The sequence below is a fragment of the Sinohyriopsis cumingii genome, chromosome 8 (genome assembly GCF_028554795.1).
Source record: "Sinohyriopsis cumingii isolate HCF-2022 chromosome 8, ASM2855479v2, whole genome shotgun sequence".
NCBI classification, from domain to species: domain Eukaryota; kingdom Metazoa; phylum Mollusca; class Bivalvia; order Unionida; family Unionidae; genus Sinohyriopsis; species Sinohyriopsis cumingii.
The window spans coordinates 92,358,204-92,376,811 of record NC_142968.1 but is presented as its reverse complement, the minus strand read 5'-3'; the positions used below and the strand labels follow the sequence as shown (position 1 = coordinate 92,376,811).

The window sequence follows — 18,608 nt, the reverse complement described above, 5'->3', positions numbered from 1 at the left end:
TCTGGGGCCTGTCCTATGAGTATTAAGCAACTGACAAAACTAATCTCGCTATGATGTTGATAGATTGTATTCATTTATTTTGGATATCGTACTGATGCTTATATATCTGCCCTTGTCTCTGATGGCTGTGATACCATCCTCGTACTCATCTGTGCCTACCTCAGAAAATATCATCTCTTGTATATAACTCAAATCGTTATTAACAAAAGCCAAAACCTGATCAAACGTTTCAATATATCCTTCACTGGCAGCAAAGCTGTAGTGGACAGCAAAGCTGTCTGAGCCGGCAACGAATCTGACGATCCTATTTATGTCCATAGTCACGGTCGAAGAGATGACATCTTTGAAACATTCATCAGTGTATAATAATAATAATAATAATAATAATAACTCTAACACAATCACTCACACTGAGCCAAAACTCTCCTTTTCTCCATACGTTTTGTCACCTGGTCCCGAAAACCAATATACATTTTCTTTATAGTTCGTCGCCTGGTCCAGGAGCTCCATTATATCCTATCCCATTTTTTCAATGCGTTTAAACACATTAACAGATAACACATTTGTCTGCGTTTGAGTCCCTGATCCAGACCCCCTCCATACGTTTTCCTGCGTTTGAGTACCCCTCCACGAAAAAGTTGTCCAGAACCCCCACTTAACTATACTACTCGAAGATGCCATCGATATTTAAGGATATCTTACGAAGGGGAAGGACGGAAATGTAAGCATTCTTGTTATTGGAGATCATTTCTCCAATTGAAATAATGTAGAGGCTTTGACTAATATTGAGGCCACTATTGTTGCAGGAACATTGCTTAACAATATTGTTTGTAGATTTGGTGTGCGTCGTACCATGTCTGACCAAGTCTGACAGTTTGAAAGTGCTATATATAAAGAACGTTATATTACGTAAAGAATGAAAAGTAAATGTGAGCGTCTCATTCATCCGCTGTGCAATGAGACAGTAGAACGATGCAATCGAACGTGTTGTCAGATGTATTGAAGAAAACTAGAATATATGGCCCAATATCTTCCTCTTACAAGACTCCTATTTCGTCTATCGTGAATATGAAAACGCCTTTTCCGGATTCATACCAGATATGATGATGCTGGGGCGATAAAATAATCTTCCTACGGGTCTTTTGGTTGGTAAAACACCAGACGTTTATTTTAGAACCACTCAAAGATTGCTCATTTTATACGAAATTCAATTCGCAGCTATCGCAAGGCCATGTTTAGAACTGTTTATCCTGTGCACTGAAAGCGTTTCTACTAAATATTATTTAGGCAACACGTTCAGAAGTGATATTTTCACTGTCAATCGTGTGGATGCTGTTGGAAGCCCCTGACGAAACATGGGTTGATATAATGTGATCACAGTGTAATGCATCAGGTTTATTTGTCTTTTTGTAAGGGTGACTCGTTGCTGATAATGAGGAGAAGATCTATGAGGTTTGTGGAGCACGAATAAGTTAGCATCATATTACGGGTTATGTGGATAACCAACGAGGATAGCCATCACTCAACTTGCAGATGCATGTATTTTTGACCAGTTGTTGGCTTGCTTGCTAGTTGTACAGGAGATATTAGTAAAGCAGTCAAAAGATGGCTGTCGTCTTTTCGGAGAAGAATCTGACTTGTTTATATATATATATTTGTAACCCTGTGTTAATGGATGTTTTGGACCAAGGAAAACTAAAATAGGCACAGTCTCTACTCTTAATTACATTTAATCATATTAACACACACACTCCGATGTTACTTAGATTCCCCGGATATTCAGTTGAGGTGAAAGTGACCCTAAAAGCGGACAGTCAAAGGCGATATAGTCTCTGGACCTACATTAGTAACCAGAAAACCACCATTGTCGCACTACTTGTTTCAGTTAGTTTCAGTGGCATACTATCAATCACATTTTTGGAGTCTAACTTGCAAAAAAAGTCATATTTTATTTGATAATTGAGGAGACGCCGATGCTCAGGTTGGTTTGAAATGAAAAATTCAATGAGTGTGATGAGAATGGATATATGTACTAATACATCTTTGAAATGTATTTGATTTTAAATAAACTTTGAGCTTTTCAGAAGTTTTCTATTGAAAGTGTTGTTATTCAGAGAGTAAAGTGAGGCTTTGTTAACTTCCTCTCTCCATTGTGTGAATTTGACGTCAGAGTCAGGATGCGTGACTATTGGAATAATGGTTAATTAAACCATTGAGGGTATTCACTTAATACTAGGCAATGACCAACCTGAAGATAAAGTTTTCGATTGACAAAACTTGTTTCGATTAAAAGGTTGATCCTTTATCCTGCTTGTGCTTTTGCAAACTATGTCAAAGAGAGCTATTCAGATAAGGAAAACATTGTTTAGTTGACGCATTTACTGGTCTGACTTTTGAATAGGTCACTGTTTTCTAATATTCATTACAGTGATCTTCTTCCCGTGCACTATATTCTAATCAGCATGACTAAAGACAATCACTGACTGTCGAACAGAAATAAGATATGTTTCAGATGGCTATTAGCGAACGTGAAGCCATACAAATCCCACTTTGCTATTTGGTGAAAAAATCGAGTGCCATTGAGAAAATTCAGACCACCTGAGTTTTCCGCTGGTAACAAGTGGTCATTGAGCTATCAAACTGTTGTTCCGAAGTCATAATCGAAATGAAAATATTAGTTAAACCATGAAACTTACTTAGCTGGTTGTTTAGGCGTCAGTGAGACTTATAACAAAATCTCAATCATTTTACTAGCCGAAAATTAAAAGTGGTGTTTCTAGATACTGTAGATCTTGTCACATTTGTCAGATGTTAAGAACACCCAATCAGAATATACATAAGGCTTACCTGCAATCCATTCCTGCATTTCATATCCCACTAGTCACAAAACTGGTTGACTATGCATGTCCATATTTTAGACCATGTCTGGTAACTAATAAGTAGGCAATTCCTTTGAGAAAAATTATAACTATAGGCATAACCAAAGCTTTTTTACATGTTGGCCCCCCAAATCTATCCAGTCTGGAATTTTCCAAGAAGTTATGCATGAATTAGGCATCCGTGAGTTTAAATCTTCCGACTATCACCCTAAAGTCAATGGGCGTCAGAAAGATCTCATCAAACACTGAAGAATATGAATCTGTGATTTTGCTTTGATGCATGAAATGATTTGGACATATGCTATTGTTTGTTTTTAGAGAATCATTTTAAGAATAACTGGGTTTAAGTCCTTTAGACCATTGACGTTCTTATAAGGCAGCTTTTTTCAAAATGAAGGTTCCAGGTTTAATCTTCTTGACTATGTCTCTGATTTCAAATATAAGTTGTCAAAGGCTTTGTAAAGCAGCAAGAAATATTTTTCACTCAATTCAGTTAAAAATGAAGTTATGGTATGACAGAACTGTAAAGGAAGACTCTTTTAGTTTGGTTCACTCCATTTTGCCCATCCTTCCAAATCCTCTTCAGACTAAGTATTATGGTCATTATATAGATGGTAAGAATGTATATGACTTAATACTCATCGGAGATGGAAATATAAGCAACTTTGCAACATAAATACATTAACAAATATTTGGGTAGTCAATCAGTAAAGCAATTTTGTTAAACTTGTCACAACATGTAAAGATGTAAACAATGGAATGCAAACGTTCCTAGTGATTTTGGTTGAATCAGTCTTTGCAATTTAGAGATGCTAAACATTCTTAACCATAAATAATCACACATACAGCCACAAGAAAAGAGTGAACAAAAACAGTTGTATGTGAATAATTACAGTTGAATCAGTTGATAAATGTAGAGACGATTTCCATTGGTTAGAACATAACCATGTGATCAGACCCAGTTGTGTTTATTTATGTATAAACTGTTAGGAGAATTACTTTATACAAACGTCTATAAGCAGAGTCGCGTACAGAGTTAACTAATGTAAACACTAAATCGTGTCATTAAAATGAAACAAAAAACAATGGGTTTATATTTTATTTAGAAAACTGAATAGGTTGATTAGACATAATCAAATAACACATTTTTATAGTCTCTCTGAAGATATATATTTCTTTCTTTGGCAAGATTTGGAGAGAAAAAAGCTGGGAGATTCAAAAACTGCTAAGAAAACATAAGAGCTACAACATTTTCACTGGTACTTTGTTACAAACGAATTTACAACAAAAGGTAAATAATGCATATAGGGATTGTGATGATTCAAGTGCTAACATTATACGAACAGTCTTACAATGTAAGACGTAGATCCTCATAGTTACGATGGGAGGGTGGGTGGGAAATAGACCCGTTATTCCCCCATCGCAAATGTCATGGCTGATGTCTTGCACTGTTTGACTATTCGACCTCCATCACTATAATAATTTACCGATAGTCTTAATTACATTTGTAAGTAGCCCCTGTAGGTAGCCAAACTGTTAATGAACACAAAAAGATACGTAAAGAAACGAAAATTACTTACTCATGTGTCTGGACAATAACGGTTCGGCCGAGTAACCATGAATTCATGAAAGCATCAGCTCCAAGAGTTATTCAAACAAAAGAACACAACCTTTGATTTGCATATTGAACTTCTACATAAATTACATATGCGAATTTAGATAAAAGATTAAGGCCATGCTATGGAATGTTCAAAACCATAGATCGACTGCTATTGGTAGCATTTGTCTGATGCTGATGTAGCCAATATGTTGCAGAGGGAGAATCCCCTGTTCTATATATAGCTACGTAACATTCGCCCTAAACAAGAAGTCGTAAGCTTAAAAAAGGCTTTGAAAATTATTGGCAATATCTTAATAAAAATAAAATAAAAGACAAAATAAAATGATAAATTGCAAGTTTAATGTTGTTATCGACTCACATATCTCACATGTAAAGCATTTTGGGCGTTATTTGCCTTGTGATTCTGCACCAGACAGTTTATACCACGATAAACTCAGAAAAAGCAACATTAAACTCTTAAACAAAAGCACTTGTTCCCTAATGATCCAACACAAGCAAATAAATCCACCCATGATGATGCTGAAATTGTAACCCTCCACCCCTACCCAAAGTTCTCTATCCACTGACATAAAACTCTTAATTCCTTTTGTAGTTATCCCTGTTGCCTCCATCGATATTCGTAGATCGGATCTTGCCAATGAAGAGATTGCCCTCTGAAACATTTATTCAGCGGCTTGGAAAACCTACAGAGGCAATTAATTTATTGTCAATGGCTTGCCCATTGGTTCTACGAAATGGGAAAATTCTAATAACCAACTCGATGAAGGCATTTATCCGCCATAATGAACATTTCAGTGGACGGGACGTTCGGTAGTGATAAATTGCTTACTAAGCAATAACGGCACCCATACCAAATGCATATCTAAGTTTTGTGAGTTATGTCCCTTAGTTTCTATAGTCCCATTCCAAATGCATATCTAAGTTTTGTGAGTTATGTCCCTTAGTTTATATAGTCCCATACCAAATGCATATCTAAGTTTTGTGAGTTATGTCCCTTAGTTTATATAGTCCCATACCAAATACATATCTAAGTTTTGTGAGTTATGTCTCTTAGTTTCTATAGTCCCATACCAAATACATATCTAAGTTTTGTGAGTTATGTTTCTTAGTTTCTATAGTCCCATACCAAATGCATATCTAAGTTTTGTGAGTTATGTCCCTTAGTTTCTATAGTCCCATTCGAAATGCATATCTAAGTTTTGTGAGTTATGTCTCTTAGTTTATATAGTCCCATACCAAATGCATATCTAAGTTTTGTGAGTTATGTCCCTTAGTTTATATAGTCCCATACCAAATACATATCTAAGTTTTGTGAGTTATGTCCCTTAGTTTATATGGTCCAATACAGACCATTCCTCTAAATTATCAATTAAGTTAGCATCTGTAGCAAGAAAGGTAGTCCCATAAATTATGCTTTTTATTTATGAAGATGAAAAGCTTAACATGCTTCAAAATGCAAGTCTGACAATTTACAAAATATAATGTTTATCAGGGTTGTTTTGTTTCTTTCTATCAATTTGCCTACAGTTAAAATACACAACGCATCTTTTCAAGTAAAAGCCAAAATATGACAAAATTTTAAAACTGTGTTTACTTAAAGTGTTTGAAATTTCATAAACATATGATTGTGACCTGTATAACATTATTGAAATTATTTTATATACAATATGCAATTTCTGTACAGCTGTGGCTAATTTAATTTTATACAACCATGGCCAGTCTATGTCAACGGTAGAAAAATCCCAACAGAAAATTCTACACAAGCTTTTAATAGCTGGAACAAATAGGTCGAAAAAATATTTACACAACGTGTTTCTAAATATTATTATTATAGTCTAATGATTTCCTCCTTAGTTCGAGTAGCTATATTACTTGACGTTCGTTCTCTCATGAATATTTTTCTAAGTTCAAATCGAAAGGATCTGCCCCACAAGATGTAAATGAAAAAGTTGGCACCATAATTTAAAAGGGATATTACAACACAGAGTTCATGAAATGGTAAAATCTTTCTATATATTTGGTAAGCGCCAGGTCCCTTGGTTTTGACAGATATGTCAATAATGATTGTAAGGATGAACAATGGCAATAATGTAAGAATAAAACTGAACGACACAATGAGAAGCATCACTGATGTTTTGTGCCTTTTGCTCACAACACGTGTATAGCGAGTAGATTGTGACTCATTATAGTGTGAAGCCTTACGTATCACGTAGAATATTTGGTGAATAACAAGACTGTTGCACACAAGTACTATACCTGCTGGTATTACAAAGATCAATGTCACTTGATAAAAGTATATATCCAGCGCTGTGAACAGGACGAGAAATTCTTCTTCCGCTTGACACGAGCCACTGATGCTTCCGATCATGACAAAACGAAAGGCCTGGGTTAGGCTAACAATTAAACACAACGCGCAAATGGCGATGATTGCACCACACTCTTTGCGAATGATACATTGTTTAAACGGCAAACAAACTGCAAAAACTCTTTCAACTGCCATGAGAACAATTAACCAAGACGACATCAGGTAGCAAGTATGTTCCAGAAAATTAAACATCTTACATAACGTGTAACTGAAACCTGAGAATAATCCTGGTTCCTTCAACTGGGTTATATAATACTCATTCACCGTACTAACTTGACGACCTATTAACGTAAGACTATCAAATAGTGCCAGAGCACTGATATAATGACTGTATGACTTGTGTCGTAATGCCTCAGATTTCATCACTATCAAAGAAAAGCAGTTCCCGATTATTCCCACAGCAACGATTATCGGCGTCATTACTTGTTTCACCCAGAAACCCCAGGGGTCAGCAGGTTCGAACTCCATGGGTAAAACAACTCCTGTAGAATAAGAAAATTAGAATAAAGACTTATCAGTGTAACATTTCAAACTGACACATGCTGGTTAAACTGATTCAATTATTCCTAGGAGTCTTCAAGTAATACATACATACATACATACATACATACATACATACATACATACAGACAGACAGACAGACAGACATATACATACATTAACTGAATGAAATCTCTTCTGAAGAGGAAATAAAGAAAGTCATACATACATACATACATACATACATACATACATACATACATACATACATACATACATACATACATCTGAGAATAGTTGTCAAGAAGATAGGTTAGATTACATAACTTCTGGAGATGGTAACAAAAGCATCATGTGTTGGAACTATTCCAACGAATAAGCTACGTAACAAAGAAATGGTTTCAAACATATATATATATAAAAAACTTGACCAATGCCTTTGATCGAATAGAATATATTTTTGATCAGAACTATAAAAAATAATTTTCGGGACATATGGTGAACAATATATCACAAGATGACTATAGTAGTTTACTTAATTAACGTAATACTGACACGATCTTACTCCAAAGTATATATCAGATATTCGGACTGGAAGAAATTTAGTCAAGCAGAAATTAAACATGGCTTCATGGGTAGCCACCCCGGGTGTTTTATTCTTATATGCCACACTAAACCTCTCCGAACACTGACATAAGATATTGTGCATGATGCTAATTAAATCTGTATGAGACTGATTAAATCTGTATGAAACTAATTAAATATGCATATGCTAATTAAATCTGCATGATGCTAATTAAGTCTGTATGATGCTAATTAAATCTGTATCCGTATGAGGCTAATTCAATCTGTATGAAGCTAGTTAAATCTGTATGAGGCTAATTAATTCTGTATGAGACTAATTAAGTCTGTATGATGCTAATTAAATCTGTATTAGGCTAATTAAATCTGTATGATGCTTATTAACTCTGTATTTGGCTAATTAAATCTGTATCTGTATGAGGCTAATTCAATCTGTATGAAGCTAGTTAAATCTGTATGAGGCTAATTAAATCTGTGTGAGACTAAATAAATCTGTATGATGCTAATTAAATCTGTATTAGGTTAATTAAATCTGTATCCGTATGAGGCTAATTAAATATGTATGAAACTAATTAAATCTGTACTAGACTCATTAAATATGTACGATTAAATAAAATCTGTATTAGGCTAATTAAATCTATATGAGGCTAATTAAATATGTATGAGACTAATTAAATCTGTATGAGACTGATTAAATCTGTATGAGACTAATTAAATATGTATGATGCTAATTAAATCTGTATGAGGCTAATTAAATCTCTATGAGGCTAAATAAATCTGTATTAGGCTAATTAAATCTGTATGAGACTAATTAAGTCTGTATAAGGCTAATTAAATCTGTATGAGGCTTATTAAATCTGTATTAGGCTAAGTAAATCTGCATGAGGCTAATTAAATCGGTATGACACTAATTAAGTCTCTATAAGGCTAATTCAGTCTGTATGAGGCTAATTAAATCAGTATGAGACTAATTAAATCTTAATGAGGCTAATTAAATCTGTATCTGTATGAGGCTAATTAAATCTGTATAAGGCTAATTAAATCTGTATGAGGCTAATTAAATCTGTATGGGGCTAATTAAATCTGTATGAGACTAATTAAATAGGAATGTTACCGAATGGTAATCTTGAGAATCTAAAGACATAACATTTAATCTTCTTTGAAACATTTTAATCTTATACAGGAAATAAAATATCATGTACAGACTGGTAATAATCCCAGATATTGAATAAGATATACCTATTATTTGACCCGTTGTTAGGACAAATTAAAATAGACATGTCAATGAAACATCGAATTTAGTCTGCACTCTGTATTTAATTTGTATCATTTATTGACTTTTAATGAATGTATTTTGTACTTACCCTGTCCAAAATATCAAGTTCACAGGGACTTTTATTTTGTAAACAACATAATACATAGCTGAAATTTACTGTATGATTATGGATTATATATTCAGATCATTATTAACGTAAATATTTTTACCTGAATTTTACTTAAAAGGATAGTCTTTATTCTGGCCTTAGAATATTTTAGAATGGAAAATTCCTTTAAGTGACAAGGTTTATCCCCAGAAAGTGCAGGGATATAATGTTTCTTGCCGGGTAATTTTATTTATTCAATCTTGTGTCCTCGCATGAAATACAAAATGCTCCTCAGCACTATTTTTGGACTGGAACGTTAATGCGAAATCATAGTGAATTCAGACAAGGACATTTTGATTATAATATTATGATAAATCGAAGATAAAACTGTTAGCACATCACCACACTCAAGGCAACTGAAAAATAAGTACTTTCATAATTGGAACTTATTTGGAATAACACTGGAATATTCAATTCGAACTTATGAACTTGTCATAGAAATTGCAGCACTATTTGGGATTTATTTCTCAATACTTTTAATTCAGTAAAACGTTTCCCTTTGTATTCTAAGGAGATAAATTGTTGAATTTCACAAAACATTTACATATATATATATATATATATATATATATATATATATATATATATATATATATATATATATATATATATATATATATAGAGAGAGAGAGAGAGAGAGAGAGAGAGAGAATACCGCTATCATTCCAGTTTTCTGTCGAGTTGGCAACAGCAGATGTCACAGATGCATTCGTCATTTTCATGAAATCTGTATAGATGTATATATATATATATATATATATATATATATATATATATATATATATATATATATATATATATATATATATATATATATATATATATATATATATACTAGGTAAATGTATTTGATAATATGCTTGATGACTATAGACATCATAGCAAATTAACTGCATTCTGTTACTGAATTTAGCTTTTCTCGCAAAATGTTGAAAATCGCTTCCGGTCAGTTAGCTAAAAGGAATAAAGCTGTCATCGTTTAAACACGTTTTGCTCATGCATCGAAACTAATATACAAGAGATAAAATCTTATTTTAGTATCGAGTTAGAGACAATAAAAAGCTGTAAGCTGCATACCTAAATTGGCATTAACAAGAAAAGTGGTAATTCCGAAGGGCTTGTGGATGTTACTGACTTACTCCAGACACCTAGTTAAAATCCCTATCCAGGTTAATATTACCCCTTTCAACATACTAGTGTTCCCAACCTGTGGGCCGCGAATGTAGTGGAATCTAAAGGGACATCTAACAGCATGTAAGGGTCCGCGAATGTAGTGGAATCTAAAGGGACATCTAATAGCATGTAAGGGTCCGCGAATGCAGTGGAATCTAAAGGGGCATCTAACAGCATGTAAGGGTCCGCGAATGTAGTGGAATCTAAAGGGACATCTAACAGCATGTAAGGGTCCGCGAATGTAGTGGAATCTATAGGGACATCTAATAGCATGTAAGGGTCCGCGAATGCAGTGGAATCTAAAGGGGCATCTAACAGCATGTAAGGGTCCGCGAATGCAGTGGAATCTAAAGGGGCATCTAACAGCATGTAAGGGTCCGCGAATGCAGTGGAATCTAAAGGGACATCTAACAGCATGTAAGGGTCCGTGAATGTAGTGGAATCTAAAGGGGCATCTAATAGCATGTAAGGGTCCGCGAATGTAGTGGAATCTAAAGGGACATCTAATAGCATGTAAGGGTCCGCGAATGCAGTGGAATCTAAAGGGGCATCTAATAGCATGTAAGGGTCCGCGAATGTAGTGGAATCTAAAGGGACATCTAATAGCATGTAAGGGTCCGCGAATGTAGTGGAATCTAAAGGGACATCTAATAGCATGTAAGGGTCCGCGAATGTAGTGGAATCTAAAGGGACATCTAATAGCATGTAAGGGTCCGCGAAAGTAGTGGAATCTAAAGGGACATCTAATAGCATGTAAGGGTCCGCGAATGTAGTGGAATCTAAAGGGACATCTAATAGCATGTAAGGGTCCGCGAATGCAGTGGAATCTAAAGGGACATCTAATAGCATGTAAGGGTCCGCGAATGCAGTGGAATCTAAAGGCACATCTAACAGCATGTAAGGGTCCGCGAATGTAGTGGAATCTAAAGGGGCATCTAATAGCATGTAAGGGTCCGTGAATGTAGTGGAATCTAAAGGGACATCTAATAGCATGTAAGGGTCCGCGAAATTTATTGTGCAGCTGAGAAGTCATCATACTGGAAAAGGTTGGGTATCACTCGCATACTAGGTAATTCTTGCTTTCCTTACAAATAATACACGTCAACAGTACCAAGAACCATCTCTTCGATTCAGCTCGATTTTAATTCAGAAATTGTAATTATTCATTAAAAGTATATGAACCTTAAACTTCTCAAACATAATACTGTCTGCAAGTTTGTTAGCTGACAAACTTTCACAAACGGCGGGATGTAACGTGATATTCGTCAAAGCTTGTAAGAGTAAATTAAATTCGACGATTGAAAATGAAGTAATGTTTCATTGTCTCGCAATCTTTAACTGTACAGCTTTGCCTACAAATGACACTGTGCTGCCTTTTCCACTACCACCACTATTAATTAGCTGAGGCTAGTGTCATCACTACGTTTTAAAAATGAGCTGATGGAATAATTTAAAGAAGTATAGATTACCTATATAGGAGATAAATCATGAGGACTAAATATATTAACAACCGAAAAAACGAGTTCAGTTTACTACTTAGAGTTAAGACCTTCCTGTCCAAATCCCGGAATACTCCAATACCTTTCTTTCTTCAAGTTTATGGGTGCTGTTTAATCTAGGAAATGAATTATGTTAGTGCAGATTTGTATGTGTAAATATATACACAATACAACAGGACAAAAAAGGCAAGCCTCTGACATTATTGCCTTGGATACATTAAAAAATCAGCTACTTAAATAGGTTACAGATGCTGTTGTCGAATACTTTTGAATATAAATATTTATTGAAAATTTGCTTCTTTCAAGTGAGAAATTATACGAGTTTTTTCACCCACTTGATGAAATATGTCCGTTAGTCGCTCGTTGCAAGGATATATACTCTATATTTTTCCTACCACTGCTGGATGAAAGCTCGTATCATTTGGTTTTACCGAAATCGAGAATGTACTTCAGGGAATTAAATTATCTCTACGTTGTCATCATCTAGTGAAACCAGCGGTATTTTCATAGAGAATTTTTTTTTACTAACCCTTTAATTATATACATATTATGTAAGTTTGACTTAACTATAATGTTTTTCTAAGGTAAAACCGATGGTGATATATTGATTCGGGAATGACAGCTTTGGTAAGAAACCAAAGAAACTTTGAAACATTTATAATGCAAGTTGTTGTTACAGAGAACTGAGAAGTGTATGATTGGTGTCATAAATATAGCAAGAATTATGTTAGTTAAACAAATGATGATGCCTCCCCTAACCCACCCCTGTTGCCATTTTAATAATATTGATTATAATGGCTACACCATCAAATTTGCTTTAGAATGCTAATGTATTGTCGTGATTCATCAGACCACTATCTTGCCTTGATAAAAAATGATAACAGTCGTAACGTAAACATTCTCCTATCACATTTCTTCGGTCAGTGTAATCTAATTTGATTTAAGCGCGTATAAAAAAATGATGATCCGAAATTATTTTGTTGCATATAAAGGTCATAAAAACAGCATTGGAAAGATGTATATAGTTCAATTAAGAAAAAGAAAATAAAAACAACAGAGATACTGGCCGTCATTGATGACAAATGTAAAATAAGTAATGAATTACTTGACGCATGAAAAGATCTTAAAAATAATTAATAGATTTTATAACTGACAGGTCAAGCTCCTTTTCTTTCAAAGGCAATTCAGGTAAACGCTCCAATTGACTGAGACAGTGCACATATATTTAAAGAGGCGCAAATATATTACAAAGAAAACAGCTCTTCCACATACAAACAGTTAGACATTTTTCGAGACTGAACTTTAAAATTTGAATGTGATACCTCTTGTCAACAGATATAGTCTGACACGAAATGTTTGCAATATCAACTCAAATGGACAAAACGATTGTAAACTACAGAACCACTAATGCTAGATATATCACAATTATACGATCAGTTACAACTGCTAGTACCCATTAAAACAGTCATATGCAACCAGGTAATTACACTATGATTCACAGCAATGATACCCAACAATACACCGCTGCTGTCTCGGATAGCTCAGCAAACGGTTGGTAATATTTGTATGCCTTGTTTCCTTTTGCCAAAAGTGACACTGTGCTACCTTTTTCACTACCAATAACACTGTGCTACCTTTTTCACTACCAATAACACTGTGCTACCTTTTCCACTACCAATACAAAAACACGGTCTTTTATCATTTCTGCAAATCTAGAAGAGTTCATATGTTCGTACCTAAAGATGTGATAGCGATAGCAACTCTTACACCAGTTCCTTTGAATAATGCTTTTAGAGGTTCAACAAATCTGAACTTTTCTTCGATTCTTCCATTTATGTTTGGCTGCAATCCCTAATAATTCTTTTTGTTTGCTATATTGCCGACAGAGAAGAATTATTGGGTTGCATAATACGAAGGTATTCCAAATAAACACAAAGTAAAATTTTGTACTGAGTAGTGGGCTCACACGTCTACCATTTAGGTGTGATCGGTGCTGGTTAAAGATTCGCAGGAACAACGAAAACACATTTAATCACTCTGGCATTAACTCGAAAGATTTCGAACTTAATCAACTACAATTCAGATTTATCAGAATTTTTACAGATATGTTCTGAATCAGATACAGTTCTTAGGGTTTGTTTTTGTGTTTGTTTATAAAATAGAAAAGAAAAGTGAAAGACGACTTTTACTTTGATCAGATCAATATAGGTTAATGGTGATTACAAACATTTACAATGAGGTCTCATACCATCCTGAATATACGTATTTTCAAGTGAAGAAGGACAAATAATAGATTTTCCCCGTATGTTCTTAATATTTGATTTATTTCCACATTAAATAGAGAAAACAGCAAAATATGTATGATTAAATCAGGCAATTGACAATGACATTATACATAATAATAAAAATAGAAATAAATAAATGAATCTAAAAGGAGAAATAAATAAATGCGTGTCATCATGATTATAATGATTTAAGACTTGTCGACTACTGGTAGGAATGATTAGAACAGATTTAAAAGAAGCTGTAACATTTTACGTTGCATGCTGCGATAGAATAATCAAACTCCGAGACAACAGAAGACGTTATTTCTAAACTAATCATTTATATTGATGCCTTACAGGAGCGTATTCACAAATTAGACAAAAGGTTACAGTGTATGAACTAAAAGAATTAAATCATTTAGAAAAAAGTTACAACGGAAGCAAATAAGACTAAACTGAGGAGTTAAACAAAATATTGCGTTATGTGGTAACATTGATACATTTGGAGCCGAACGACCTCAAAATATTGCGTTAAGTGGCAACAGTGAAACATTTGGAGCCGAACTACATGAACATATTGCCTTAAGTGGTATCGTTGATACATTTGGAGCCGAACTACCTGAAAATATTGCGTTAAGCGGTAACAGTGACACATTTGGAGCCGAACTACCTGAAAAATTACGTTAAGTGGTAGTATTGATATATTTCGAGCCAAATTACCTGAAAATATTACGTTAAGTGGTAACATTGATACATTTGGAACCGAACTAACTAAAAATATTGCGTTAAGTGGCAAAAGTGATACATTTGGAGGCGAACTACCTGAAAATATTGCGGCTTTCAGAACTAAATTAAACTTGAAAACGGGCCTTGAAGTCTTTCATGGACGCATTAAATAGGAAATAGTTCGGTACAAAATGATGTTTAAAGAGAAAATAAAACAAGTGCATAAAAACGAAGACCTTGAAATTAATGTACGAAGTCAGAAGTATCCGGATGTACTAGTCAGTGTTGACAAGTATTTGTTTGTCACATTGGCTGATAAATTTACTTAAATATTTTTTGCTGGATAATTATTGATGATAAAAATTATTTATTTAGAATCAAATTTATTGTCGAATACGATGGCAACCAGGATGGCCCAACATGGATTATCCGGAATTAACTCAAGAATCACAAGCACGTGACCAACATATTGTTGGGAATGCTAACGGACATTGATAAGCCATATTATAAAAAGTCATATCCAGTGACGGCTGTTGTTTACGCATTATATTATTTAAGCGAGCCCGATATTAATGCTCTTAAATCGATGAGATCTTAAATTGTCAAACATTTTATGAACGCCCCACGAAGAAATGAACTGACAGAAACACGAATAAACAAATAAACAAATGGTCAGAGCGTGTTAACGACAATGGAGCTCGCATGGGAGACATCGCAGTGTTGGAAAAGCAATTAAAGTTTCCAATGGTTCTATAAACAATAAAAGACGAGGTTTTATACGATTCCGGCAACTATAGTAGTAATGACGCCCATATAGTGATAGACGACCATAACGGCTCATGTGTGGATAGCATTGGTAATACAATTAACGCCGAAAAAAACTACAAGATTTTACCATGGTAATATTTTTGAGGAAATTTATAACATTAGTAAGCACGATCCTGTATCAGCCTGTCTATTTCAGAGTGGTTCAGAATCGGAGTAATCGGAATGATCCCTGTTTGATCACTTCGTGTTACTATCGAGTATACTTTGTCGTGAAGAATCTCTCCATGATTAGATGAAACAAGTGGCGCTAAAATATACCATCATTGATTCACAAATCGATAATGATAATTTGCTGAATAATTATTTTACAATCCCGTCTGTGCTTGATCGTGTCGCAGGACAGAAACATACATGACTCGGGGGATTCTTGATGTTATATCGCGTTCATGTATTGAATTAGGGTGCGGTGGCCGTTGGAGCACGCAATATAATCCCGTTGATGTAATTTTTGATGATATGGTGGCTTGTTACCCAGATATTTTTCTTTGAGCGGGTGTATGTGTGCAGTATATCTCACGATTTGGTCATTCAACGCATGAAATGACCAGAGTTGCAATAAATGGTCCGCTCCCAGCACTGGATCTAACTGAATTTGCATTTAGTCGTATCTTAATAAACCAGATGGGGGATACATATCATGGACTGATGTGCATAAAATAAATTTGATTTGGCTCCAATAGTGCAATCAGGTATATTATTGATGCGGGAATATTGACATCGTTGACATTCATATAGGTCACAAATAAAGGTCGCACAAAGGATGACGATATATCGTTTGCAAAAGATATGAGGCGAATATTATCGGCAGAACTTTATTTTATAATGACAGATACGGCAGCAAAATGTGTGTTAGCGTCCACGGAGTGTGCAAACTTACCAAATGAAATTCTGAGCGGTACCATCGTTTGCTTCTACGACGATGATTCACCCTAGTTTATTCATCCCAGATCTTCTATGCTTGTATATTCATCAATAAATATGTTATCGATGATTAACCGATTTCAAAATAATGTCGTTAGAGTCGACACATACTATTTTTATATAATTAAATAAAAAATAGATCTTTTAAATAATATTTGATGATGCAAATTGACAACACTGACTCAACTCATAGGGGTCACAGGACGATACAGAAACAAATACGTAATTATTCTAAATTTGAAAATTATAAACCTCATCGTGTATATTTCTGAAGCAATAAATTATCACAACCGTCATCCAAACCATCGGTTCATGATCTCATTTCACGACATAAAACAGTTTATCTTGCCAGGGAGATGAAACAAGAGGAATGTTAAATCTCACAAGAATCACAGCTTTTTTCCGATGGAAAAGAGATGCGTTGACTTTAACACGAGTGGATGAGAAACATTCCTAAAAATCATCATTTGCGACGAAATATATACTGTGTTCAGGAAAAACCCCCAGCGTTTCTCGATTATCACGTGCGGCGATCATGAGCACCTCCACCGTTTACAGGAAAATCACCACACATCTGGCTAAAAAATGACATGTCGAATATTACGAAGAAATGTTGATAGATCAACGGTTCAGCGATGAATCATTACGAGAGTAAAAGCGTTAATTAGACTTTAGCCGGACAATAGTCAATGTGAAATAATTCCAGAAACGGCGATCAATGATTTCTGGATCTTATGGCGCCCTAATGATCTGAGATCCAGAAAAATATGTCCCGATTCTCTTCAACGTATAATATTCGGGCTTCAACGGGAAATATTTCCAATATTGGCAGTTCCACTATGTTATCGTCCAACAGATACTTGTAGGCAGAATATTATCTATTGATGTTCCAAGAACGGAGACCAAAGAAAACGTTGTTGGGCATGCACTGGCGCAACCAAATTACTAGACTCTAGAATATTCAATAACAACGCAATCATCGCAGGCACTAACAATCTGTAACTGAAATACTGTTGTGAATCTCGATTATCATGTCGAATGGTAAAATTTAATGTATCTGACAGTATCTAAAGTTACAAAAATGTCGCAGCTGCGGAGAATTGTCTACAACAATTGCAAGATGGTTTATAAATCCTACCACTAAAATTACGGCAACGGTAAAGATTTTTTTTATAAAGCTGGCTATCAGCGAAATGACAAAGACAATTAACTCGAGTTTGATATTGATGATGAATTTATCATGACACTGAAACATGGGCAAAATAATCACTGAGTATGCGCAAATCCAACCTTGTAGAAATTGTGTTCTTTCAGGAATTACTTTTAACCCTTCATGGACAAATCGACATTGAGGTGCCGTCGAATCTAGTCTGCAGATTGCAGGTCTACCCGTAAATCTTATCATGCTGGAAATTTTAGGGGTTCTTTACAATCCAGATAGGATCAGTTGCTCTTGTTTTAACACCATCGAGTTCAGTACGTTCATATAAATACCTGACTGTAACGTTGCTGCCAAGCACTTGTATCAATGGTGAATCACGCCTTTTAACTTGGATGTGTTTCTTCGCGATTTCATCGACAGCTTTGATAGAACATATATGCATGACTTCGTTATTTAACTGGGATAGCACGTGTGGTAGTCTAGCAACCCATTAGTGAGATATTTCGTTGCTCAGTAATTCCTGGGTGTGCTGATGTTCATAACAATCATTCAGCAAGTGTTCGATTCAATCCTTCAACGATTGCCTGATTACGATATGTGGAGGCGTGTCCGCCTCTGATTTCAACATTCTGTTGTTGCATCAGCAATGTTACTGCATCAAGAAATTCTTTGCCACGATCAACA

At 34.9% G+C, this 18,608-nt stretch overlaps 1 protein-coding gene across 1 annotated transcript; it reads right to left on the bottom strand.

Annotated features, from left to right (window-relative positions):
* Positions 1-6,279: 6,279 nt before the first annotated feature.
* LOC149794146 (growth hormone secretagogue receptor type 1-like) lies at positions 6,280-10,074 on the bottom strand. The gene is made up of 2 exons (XM_089966521.1): positions 10,007-10,074; positions 6,280-7,347 (listed from the first exon to the last, which is right to left on the bottom strand). Exons 1-2 carry the CDS (start codon positions 10,071-10,073, stop codon positions 6,329-6,331), a joined length of 1,086 nt encoding a protein of 361 aa, XP_089822647.1. The 5' UTR covers position 10,074; the 3' UTR covers positions 6,280-6,328.
* Between the last annotated feature and the right edge of the window lie 8,534 nt (positions 10,075-18,608).

Coding starts and splice junctions, on each gene's coding strand:
- LOC149794146 (XM_089966521.1), bottom strand. CDS start 10,073: ATGAAAATGACGAATGCATCTGTGACATCTGCTGTTGCCAACTCGACA. Junction 7,348..10,006: donor AGAAAACTGGAATGATAGCG/GTATTCTCTCTC, acceptor CTTATTCTACAG/GAGTTGTTTTACCCATGGAG.